The sequence below is a fragment of the Lichtheimia ornata genome, assembly GCF_029851405.1.
Source record: "Lichtheimia ornata isolate CBS 291.66 chromosome Unknown scaffold00181, whole genome shotgun sequence".
Classification (NCBI taxonomy): Eukaryota; Fungi; Mucoromycota; class Mucoromycetes; order Mucorales; family Lichtheimiaceae; genus Lichtheimia; species Lichtheimia ornata.
Window position 1 is genome coordinate 1 of NW_026695500.1, and position 11,318 is coordinate 11,318.

The following is an 11,318-nucleotide window of genomic DNA, read 5'->3' on the forward strand; positions in this document are numbered from 1 at the left end:
GTGGGTGGGTGGGTGATGGCCCTGGATTAAGCGGCTGGCGGCAATGGTGAAACAAATTTGCTTCTATAATTGTCGCTCGTTAATGCTGCCCATTGCATCCAATGGAACACCACAAATCCCATTTCTGCGGAAGTCAATTGTAACGCGACTTGGTGTTAGGTCGCGTTGCCCTTGCCAATAATCTTATAAATCGACTAATCCAGGCGCCGAATCATCCGCTTCTAGAAAGGTTGTCTTTTGATTACCACTACATCATCATCATCATCATCATCAGCGAGATCACGATCCTTAACCCCCCTTATTGCCTTGTTTGCATAAAAAGAACAATAAAATCTTCTTGTGCTTTGCTCGGCATGTAACCTTTTTACTCCTGTGTATGTGTATGTGTGTGTATCCCTTACCTTTCTCTCCCCCCCCTGCAGCAATCATATCATACTCACATGCATTCTTAATGCTGCGTATATAGGTAATATTCATTTGTTTGGCTATAATGATGCCATCATATTATGTGTGTTGTTCCAGAAATCCACAGTGGATACGTCCAGTGCATTGACCTCATCGCTCTTTAGAATTCTCAAGTCCGTGAATGGAAACCCATTCATTAGCAGCCAAAGTGATTTAGGTCAACAAATTGTTCAATGTTGGGCTCTTTGAATCCTTTTCCCCCTTTTTCGTCTCTGTTGGTTGCACGTTCAAAAGTCCCATGACTCACCATGCACTATGAGGCAAATCATGATGTCAACTGTTTTCAACACTCATAGCGATATCCCACACTCTAGGAGAGTGGCGCTTCGCTGGCTTTCACATGATTTATTTCCGATACGAACACAAGATGTATGCTCTCTTTCGTTTACCAATAAACGTTGTAATAACATTGTATTAGGTGTTCAATGCGTATAGTGCTAAAATGCTCTGTACTTCCTTGTTGGATTGTCCATAACCATGGTTGTTATCAAATTGTTGTTTTGAGTTTGGTGCGGATTTCACTTATCGTGTGAAGTACTAGAATAGGTGCCCACCGCTTTATCTAGTCATTCCTTTTCGGGTAGGTTCATGCATATTTGACATAGTCATCTCGGGATACACTCGTTGTTACGAGCGTCACTGTTACAATAATGGTCACTACCACCTTTTTAAATGATGAGATTGAAGATCTAGGATGATGATAGCCCGATGCTTACACGTGCTTTTCTCCAAAGCGAATCAAGTTTTGCTAATAAGCAACATTCACCACCCATGCACAGGAATAGACCAAGGTCGTGGATTACTGCACTTGCATCTTTTATGGAGTACATCACCGATGTTTATTATAGTACGAGAATATTGTTTGGTATATGGTAGGAAATATTCGCTGTGGTTTGGGACATGAGAAATGCAGGCTTTTGCAATCATGATACCAAAGGATGGCATGCTGAAAGCGGTAAAAGAGTGGACATGATGCTCATTAATGTATAAGAAATGGAACAACAAGGAGAACTAAAGACGCCTTTGTTATGATTTTGAACCACAACAATGACCCTTTCATCTAACAACCGTATCCAAGGAAACGCATGTCATACAATCGGGATGTCACAAAGGAACAACTGTTGATCCGAAATGTACTCCGTGGAGCAGTAAAGGAGAATTCCGAACAATGAAGGCCTACTTTTATACTTGATGGCTTATCCTTTGGTGACTTTATTCATGTCGATGAATCGAGAGCTATGATTGATGCGAAGCTTTGTGTTGCATAATCCCTGGAATTGGGTCACAAATGGTTTACTTTCCTTGGTTAGATGCGCTACACAGACCACAGACATTTATCGTTACACACATTAGTGAACATGGCTGAGTGCTCCTTGTTATTGATTCATGGATGCCATCTCTATAGTATCATTGATTGTGTCAATGGGTAAACCAAGGTTGACGATGATGGCAATTACTGTTTATTTACATGCATAATAAAGGTCATGAATGATAGGGGATGGAAGATGCATGAGCGCCATGCAACATGACCTGTGAACGGACTTTTTAGCAAAGCGGCTGTCTTTGTTGAGTACAACACGAGCCCTATCCTCGGCTGCTGCACACTCTCTTTCTTTTTCTTTTCACCCGACTCTCTCAAACACTGTATACAATTTGCCGGCATGTTCCCATCTGGCTACTTTTACATTATCTCACGCAAGCACGGCTATGCGCTTGACGTGTTCAATGGCGAAACCAAGGTAACGCATCGCGTGTGAATTCTTCCACCATGCCTATTATGAACGGGCCAACCAACCAGCCAACCAACCTCTTTTCATGTTTCATATTCTGCATATCTACAACACAGGCTGACGTCAACATTATCGTGTGGCCACAAAAGTTTCAAGACTCTGACAACCAGTAAGTAGGATGATAGAATGGTGTCAAGAGGTGGTGTAGTCGTAGGGATGGGGTTCTTTGATATCAATGGCCAATTTGATATATGACTGATTTCATTTATTGTGTAGGTTATGGTCTTTTGATGATGGACGCCTTGTGAACAAAAAGTCAGGACACGGTAAATACCATAAGCATGATTTTCTCTTTGTTGGCGGGTAAACGGGATAAATGCAATTGAATTAACTCTATCCGCGCACGCGACTTAATCTCCATATACAGTCATCGATATTAGAACGAGTACGTGCTTAAGGAATTATCATCCACCGAAGAGTTGATGGCTGACTATGCTTATAGGTGCTTTCAAGAGGGACAAGGTTATCATCCAGAACAAGCGAAAGGAAAAGCATCATACTCAAGAGGTAGATTTGTACTATTGATACTATGACCAATCCACTTATCAATGCTGTCAATAATAGTGGACATTCGAGAATGGCTTTATTTGCTCAAAGGTTTATCCCACTATGGTATTCGACATCAAGGTAAAAGAGGTCACTTTACAAAGGGAATGAATGATATGCTCATTGTTGGGATTGGGGTGAATAGGGAGATAGCGAGGAAGGTGGAGCACAAGTGCTGCTGTACAATCGTAAAGAAACCGACAACTTGAATCAATTGTGGTTCCTTGAACCCTATCAGCAATTTGAAGCATCCCTCAACATTGCAGCTGACGATGGCCCTCTTCACAAGAAATCAGACTTTGGCCAACCTCGACCTGGCTATGGTGCAGAAGTTGGTGTGCCACCTGTACTCGAGTCATTACCTTCCAACATCAATGTTGCAGGTGCCAGCAGTGGTAGCAATCAAGCAGCACCAGCTCAACAACCACCTTCTCAAAACGCTACTGAGCAACAACAACAACAGCAACAGCAAGCATATCCACCCCCTCCATCATCCTCATCTTATCCTAATCAACCACCACCGCCACCACCATCTACTGACAGCTATCCTCAACAAAGTGGCTATCCTCCTGCAGGTGGTCCTTATGGTACTGGTTATCCACCTTCAAGTCCTGAAGGCCAACAACAATCACCAACAGGTTATCCACCCCAGCAACAACAAGGAAGCTATCCACCACCACCACATCCTGCAGGTGGTTTTTACATTCCTCAACAACAACAAGAAGGTGGCTACCCGCCCCAATATCCACCTCAGTATCCTCCCCAGTATCCACCTCAATAAAAGGGATTAACGATAATTCATTGATTTATATACACACATCTTTCTATATGGGGTTGTAGTGGTAGTAGTAGTAATACATGGGAGAGAGAGAGTGAGATGAGTTTAAGCTACATAGGATGCGGCTAAAGCGGTATCGGCTAAGAGACCTGACCATACGATGGCACCAATCTGCTTATTACTAGCAAACTTTTGCCAGCAGCTTTTTGGATCATCATAGTTGACGGTTCTAAGTTGCCATGCAAGATGAGCCGCTGTACCACCCACGCTGATGAGATAAAAAGGAAGACCTTGACCATTCATGTAGCCTGCCAAAGCTGTCAAACCCACAAAGGCCGATGAGAATCCTGTCAACCATTGGGGTGTCTTGTCACCAAATCGTAATGCAGTCGATTTTACACCTGCCAACACGTCATCCCGCTTATCTTGATGTGCATAAATCGTATCATAAGTCAATGTCCAAGCCACGCCACCAAGGTAGAGAGGAGCACACACGGCATAATCCAATGATCCTGTCATGGCTGACCAACCCACGAGAGCACCGTAATTGAATGCAAGACCCAATACAACTTGGGGCCAATAAGTCACTCGTTTCATCAATGGATAGGTTACTACAAGGGCTAAGGAGGATAATGAAAGCACCTTGCTGTGTAAGAAAAAGAGTATGGATTAGCACGAGGTGGATACGTAGTACCATCATCATCCCCAACCACTCACGTGTAATTGTTAAGCATCATAAATGTACCCAACGCACAAAACATTTGAGCTCCCGTGAACGCAATAGCTTGTGGGACAGTGACAGTGCCTGCTGCCACAGGTCGAATCTTGGTTCTTTCCACCTATACATAGATTATCATCTATAAACAAATGTCTCTCCATGTGATCCACTTGTGTATACCTTATTGTCCATGTTTCTATCCCAAAGGTCATTGATGGTACATCCTGCACCTCTCATAGCCACTGCACCAAATCCCATAGCGGCAATCATAACGGCTGTATCCCATTCCGAGAAATGATGGCTGTAAGCTGCCATCGTGGCACTCCATGCTAATATTGGAAAAAAAAGGACTCGGATAAATATTCTACGTATGCATACCATGCCATGGAGAAATAATTATATCGTCTCCCTTACCGCAGGGCCAAAACAATAGCCACGTCCCGATCGGTTTGTCAATACGAGCAAGGAATGCATAAGGAGCCCATTTCTCCGGGAGTTTGTCGATCCACCCGCCATATAAAATGCGCTTTGGTTTAGAATCGGCTGTTGTCGAATCAGTGGGTATGTTGGCGGTGGTTGTCATGCGGATCGTCGAAGGTTGCCAGCCATGTCGGTAGAGGGGTGTTGATAGGACCCGTGCCTTGGGCAGGCAAGTGCTCTTTATCCATGCATTCTTTTGCAAAGGCTGCAAGGCAGTTCGCGTAAGGTGAATAGCTGAGGAGAGTCTCATGAATGGTCTATAAACAATAGCGGAACAAGCGGGAGAATGAACAATTGAAACCCGGGAATGTACCTCTTTATTGGATATCAGCAATGTGTGTTGTACAAGAAAAACAAAGGATAGACAGGTGTTTGACATTATGTCTTTATCTTCAAATGGATAAATGTAAAACGATAACGAGAGAATTGGGTGTGTGATTGAATGGAAGAGAATGGCTATTATGCTAAATCATATATGGAAGGAAGTGGTATATATATATACAAATACAACAAGTGAATAAAATGATGTGGGGGAGATTCAAACAGCTTTTTGCATGGTATAAACGTAAAGGGAGAAAAAAGGGGTGAGGAATCGAGAAAAAGAGAAAGAATGAGAAAAAAAACATAAAGTGTATTAGTTGAGCAGCTTCTTGTTGCCTATGGTTACCAAAAACTCAATTAATATTGCTATCTTTGATCCATTTCTTTGTTTACTTACCATGCTCGGCAGCTATGCAATATAGTTCGTTGGCTCTATGTTGATCCACAGGAACGCCCCATCCATGTTGATAAAACTCGGCGAGACGAAAAGCAGCATCAGCAATTTCTTGTTCTTGGTAGTCGTCTTGAAGATCATCATCGTGTTGTAAATGTGCTTCAACAGCACGCATATACCAATCGAAAGCTTTGCCACGATCTGCTTGGACCCCTCTGCCTTGATCATAGCATTGGGCAACATGGAAAAAGGCGCGTGGTTCACCTGACTCGGCCAACTCTATCAGAGTAGCTGCTGCTTGTGTGGGATTAGCCGGTACACCAGCCCATCCATATAGCTCGTAGAGGGCGACCATGAGGGTAGCTGATGTTTGAGCATGAGGTGGTGCGTGTTCATGTGCTGCTTGGAATAATGCATATGCTTCAGATTGTGATTGGCTATTGGCGTGTAGCAACTTGGCTAAAGCAAGTTCGGCGAGCCACCATCCAGGTTGTTGTTCAAGGGCCCATGTATAGCATCGTCTTGCTTCTTCCACATTGGCGGCAACATGAATACCATGTTCATAGTACGACCCGAGGAAAAGAATGGCTGTGGGTTCATTGTCTTGTTGTGCCGCACGGCAAAAGTAGTCATAGGCCTTTTCATGATTTTGCTCAATCGTCGTGGTGGCATTGCTGGTACCCGTATGATACAACTTGCCAAGCTCGCATTGTGCAATCGTGGATCCAAGTTGTGCTGCTCTTTCCAACCATGCGAGACCTGCATTGGCATGTGTAGGTTCTTCAGATGACATGAGAAGTTGACCAAGCTCTACCATTGCATCACAATCGTCTTGTACAGCAGCTTGTTCTAGATGATGGCATGCAAGCACGTGATCAACAGGGACAAGGATACGGGGTGTTGAGGATGTGGATTCGAGAACAATGCCATGGAGATGATATAATCCAAGGTGATAATGGGCGCGTGGGTGATTCTTGGCTTCACATGCAAATTGGAACCATTGGAATGCTTCAAAGTCGGGATGATGTCCATCGTCTTGTTCATTATCAAGTTGCTTGGCAAGAACGCGTCCTTGAGCATGCATACGACCAATCCTGAACATAGCTTCGGCATCTTGGGTAGCTTCAGCCGATCTCAAGTACCATTGAAGTGCGAATCGATCATCTTGAGCTGTTCCAATACCAAGTTCGTGACACTGGGCAAGCGTGTTAAATGCATCAACACATTGGTGCTCTTCAGCACAAATAAGCAATTCCTATGATGATAATAGAAAGTAAGATATACATGTTGCCAAGGTAAAAATAAAGAGTGCAAACATACCTTGTATGCCTTTTCAGGATCAGGTTGTAATCCACCATGTCCGGCAATACGATAGCGTGCACACATGACCTTGGAAAGCATATGGCCATGTTTGGCTGCCATAGTATAAAACTCAAGTGCTGCTGCGAATTGTTGCTGTGAGTGCCACGACTGTGCTGCAAGGAACATTGCTTCCACATGCCCCATGGATGCTGCTTGTTCAAAACAACGAATCGATGCATTTCGTTCGCGATCGATCTTTTCCAATAATTGCTCGGCTTGTTCCTCATCAATGAAGGCGTCTTGTAACATGCGTTGATGCTGTTGCTGTAGCAACAACTTGACACGTTCTTCGTGATATCGTCCAAGCATAACAAGAGCATCAGCATCACCCGATTCAACAGCGCTCGTAAGGAGTCCAATCGCTTCTTCGTCTTCATTTTCCTCCATGTCGGTAGTGATAGCGTTGGTCTTATCAGTGGGTTGTTCAAGCAAAAGACCAGCTAGTGCACGCATAGATGGAACATGGCCAAGTCGAATGGATTTGCGCCACCACGCCACTGCTACGTCCCGGTCACCATTCTCAAACGCCATTTGACCAAGCGCCCAAATACTCAAAGGACAACAACCAGAAGAGGAGGATGCTGATCGGGTAAACCAAACAACGGCTTCACCAAGATTCATTTCCACATGGAATAGACCACGCCAATAAGCTAAGCCAACCTTGTATTGACCTTCAGGATGATCTTGTTCAGCACACTTGAGATAATACTCAAATGCAGAGAGCTCGTCTTTTTCAACACCAAGGCCTTGTTCGTACATCATTCCCACGCGCATCATGGCATCGCTCGTCTTGGCCTTATCAGCAGCAAGGAAGAACCATTCAAACGCTTCTTGTTGATCTTCCTTCACACCATTGCCTTGGTGATAGCACATGCCTAAATTATAAAGGTGATGATGAGAATGATTGATGTCATCAAAGATATGTATGTAATAAACTCACCAAGCCAGAAATAAGCTGAAGGGAATTCACCACTGTTGGCGAGATCAAACAAGATTTGGAATCCATTGGTAGCAGTGAGACCATCCATATCGGTGATGGATACAGGCGCATTATCCACAAGGTAATAACCAAGAATGTATCTTGCAAGCATCAACTTGGCATTCTTTCCTGCAGTCGTCATGGCGAGTTGCTGATCATTTGATGCACGCTTGTAATTCAAAAAGGCTTGATCATAGTTGCCGATGGATTGGTAGAGTAATGCCATTGCATACCATGCACTATGCAGAGAGGATAAGTATGTACACATGATACAATAGGGTTGTTGTATACTACTTACGTTGTTGCACCTAGCTGGCCAGCCTGCTGGTACAAAGTAAGAGCCTTCTCCAAGTCGACAGGGACAGCCCATCCATTCTGATAATAACTTGCAAGCAATAGAGTAGCCTTGGGTTCTTTTTGTTCAGCAGCCTTGTATAGCCATTTGAATGCAATCGCGTAATCTTGAGGAACACCAAGTCCTGCAGCATGAAGCATACCAAGGTCGCGTTGTGCTACGGCATCGCCTAATCCGGCAGCTTCGTGATACCAATGTAACATGGATTCATGGTTTTGCATGGCACGACACAAGATAGCAAGCGATGTCATGGCTGGTACATAACCCTTGCGTGCTGCACGTTCAAAGCATTGTCTTGCTCGATAGGCATCTGGTTTGCTGACACCTTCAAGTCCTTTGGCATAGTACAAGCCCAAGCTGTAGAGTGCAATGCGATGTCCTTTGGCAGCGGCCTTTTCATACCATGGGAATGCAGCGCGTCGATCTCGATTGGGAACCCCTTGGCCATTAGCAAGCATCAGGGCAACTTGGAATTCGCCATCGGTCTCACCACCTTCAGCAGCCTTTTGATAATGGTGGAATGCACGAATGGGATCGGGATTGCATACGGTGGGAATGCCTTCTTCATAACACGCACCAAGCCAATAATGTGCTGACGGCTGAGGAAGCGATTGTTGCAAGAGATCAAAAGCCAACTTCATATCTTTGGGCACGTGAGCCCAGCCATGCAAGTGGAATCGTGCCACCATGACGCGTGCCTTTTTGATAGCCACTTGTGCAGGATCCTCGGATTCATTATCAGCAGCAGCAGCAGCAGCAGCGTTGGATGATGATGAAGAAGCACGCTTGAACCATTCGTAAGCATCTCTTTGACGGTGCATGCGTAATAACAATAGTTGACCCGTGACATATTGTGCAGCAGCTTGGAATGGACCATTGATTCGTGCAGCTCGATGATAATATTCGTACGCCTTGTCATAATCGGTGGATACGCCTGTACCTCGTTCATAGCAAGTACCAACAAGGCACAATGATCGTACATCTCCTTGTGAAGCAGCACGACGAAACCATGCAAGAGCAGCACGTTGACGATTATCTTCATCTTCGATTTCACATGATGATGATGATGTTGTTGTTGAGCAAGTCAACCCCTGGGCAAGCATAAGACCAAGCACACGCTGAGCCGGCGCATAACCTGCATTTGCAGAACGTGACAAGAATTGGGATGCTTGGGCGTAATCCTTGGGAACACCAAGTGTACCAAAACGGTAATGGAGACCAACCAAGTATTGTGCAACAGGATGATCGCCCTCTGTGGCTGCTTTGGTGTAGTACGCCATTGCTTGTGTAGCATCAGATAGAACGCCATGGCCGTTTTCGTACATGCTTCCCAGCTGCAATAGTGCCCGCCCATGTTGCTATGATAATAAACAATGAGTCGATCTATTGTATACATTCATTGACAAAACATTACCTTGGTAGCTGCTCGATCTAGCCATTGCTTTCCTTGATCATGATGATTTTGAGATACCAATAATATGCCCAAAGCGGCTTGTGCTTCGGCATAATCTTGCTCGGCACTCATTAAAAAGTAATGCTTGGCAAGTTCCAAATTCTTGGTTGCGCCATCCATGCCATGTTGATAATGGATACCCGTGATGTATTGACCATATCTACGCAATATGAAGGCATGGTTGTGTGAGCAATGATTCTGAAACACGCAATGATAATATGCAACATATGACAATGTCCATGTTTGTGTACGAGTTTACCTGTTTCCATTTTGAGCGCTCTTTTCAAACCACGCCAGGCTTCCTTCTTGATTGCTTTGTGCAAACAGCTCGCCCAGACGAAATTGGGCCAGTGCAACAATCTCAGTCTCGGTGGATGCATCATCCACAGCATGCTTGTACCAGCGAATCGCGTCTTTACGTGCACAATGGCGTCGATAATATTCGGCCAAGGGAAGATAGGCTTGCGTCTCGCATCGCGTCGCCAAGGTTTCGAGCATAGATAGGCCTTGAATAGGATTGGCAGCAACACCCCATCCATCTAATAAACATCGTGCCATCCATACAGTGGCGCATACATTGTGTGTGGTTTGTGACCAATGGGAAACGGCCTGATAAAACTCGCAACGATGCTGCTTTGGAAAAGTCGTAGCTTGCAATGCATGCTCCAAAATGGATCGTGTTTCATTGGGGTTGTTTTGCAGCTCGGCAAGAATGTCGGCTGCCGTCATTAAAGAGGAAGGTGGTGCGGGTGATGATGATGTTGATAATGATGCTGATGAGGGTGATAATGGCAATGATGAAGATGATGATGCTGATGCTGGTGATGTTGCTGTTGCTGCTGCTTTGGTAGTAGAAGTAGATGGCCAACAACATTCGGAATCCAGAATGGATGTGGAGGAGCTGCATGAAATAACAGAAGCACATTCATGAATCGTGCTCACAGTCAAATTACTGGCAGGATCAATATGTGAAAACAAAGCTGACGCTGTGCTGGATTGCGTAGATGATTCGCTTGATGCTGATGATACCGATAATCGCCTTCGTCGATGGTATTGCTGCTGCGATGGGCTCTGTGCACGTCGCATAAATGATGGCGTTGATGGTGATGGACGTAAGGAGGATTTGCCCAAGAAATGCATGCCAATGGTGCTGGTATTTAGACGAGGTGATTGTGATGATTTCATGTCATTCAATGGTGGTGGGGTGGGAGGAGCCAAAGAAGAATAGTCGGTAGTGTTGTAATTCATCGTCTGATAATGATGACAATAATGTAAATATGCCGTAAGATGGCTCTTGACAAGGACCGTGTGTGGTAGCTGCTTTGTTGAATAGAGTGGTAGTAGTGGAAGTATTATACAATCTTGGTTTGGAAAAGAGAAAAAGAGGTGAAGAAGAAGAAAAAAGCACAATGTACCTATTCTTATGCAAGCGTGATGTTTTTGTGTTTGCGTGGCGTCGTTTTCCCCGAGCATCTCCAAAAGAGGACACATCAAAACATGCCTTGCATGGCCTGGCGCCAAAATCCGCCGCCTGTACAACAAATATATATGCTCCCTCTTCCCGCTCTCACGCACACACACACACAACACATACACAGGCACATTTCCCAACAAGGTCGTATGTCAATAAACTAGGTCCCTGTCTTTAACATCCTTCCACACTCACCTCTACCATGA

The 11,318-nt window shown here is 44.7% G+C and overlaps 3 protein-coding genes across 3 annotated transcripts; 1 reads left to right on the forward strand and 2 right to left on the reverse strand.

Annotated features, from left to right (window-relative positions):
- Positions 1 to 2,126: 2,126 nt before the first annotated feature.
- Positions 2,127 to 3,582, forward strand: O0I10_012932 (uncharacterized protein; the record flags this gene model as incomplete). The annotated part of the gene is made up of 7 exons (XM_058492814.1): positions 2,127 to 2,204; positions 2,312 to 2,364; positions 2,472 to 2,521; positions 2,623 to 2,640; positions 2,698 to 2,762; positions 2,820 to 2,882; positions 2,947 to 3,582. The coding sequence occupies 7 exons, from the start codon at positions 2,127 to 2,129 to the stop codon at positions 3,580 to 3,582; spliced, it is 963 nt and encodes a 320-aa protein (XP_058336418.1).
- A 102-nt stretch (positions 3,583 to 3,684) lies between these two features.
- O0I10_012933 (4-hydroxybenzoate polyprenyl transferase) lies at positions 3,685 to 5,027 on the reverse strand (the record flags this gene model as incomplete). The annotated part of the gene is made up of 4 exons (XM_058492815.1): positions 3,685 to 4,225; positions 4,297 to 4,418; positions 4,478 to 4,626; positions 4,712 to 5,027. 4 exons carry the CDS (start codon positions 5,025 to 5,027, stop codon positions 3,685 to 3,687), a joined length of 1,128 nt encoding a protein of 375 aa, XP_058336419.1.
- Positions 5,028 to 5,411: 384 nt separating this feature from the next.
- O0I10_012934 (uncharacterized protein) lies at positions 5,412 to 10,889 on the reverse strand (the record flags this gene model as incomplete). The annotated part of the gene is made up of 7 exons (XM_058492816.1): positions 5,412 to 5,434; positions 5,496 to 6,747; positions 6,813 to 7,729; positions 7,795 to 8,072; positions 8,132 to 9,546; positions 9,603 to 9,801; positions 9,901 to 10,889. 7 exons carry the CDS (start codon positions 10,887 to 10,889, stop codon positions 5,412 to 5,414), a joined length of 5,073 nt encoding a protein of 1,690 aa, XP_058336420.1.
- Between the last annotated feature and the right edge of the window lie 429 nt (positions 10,890 to 11,318).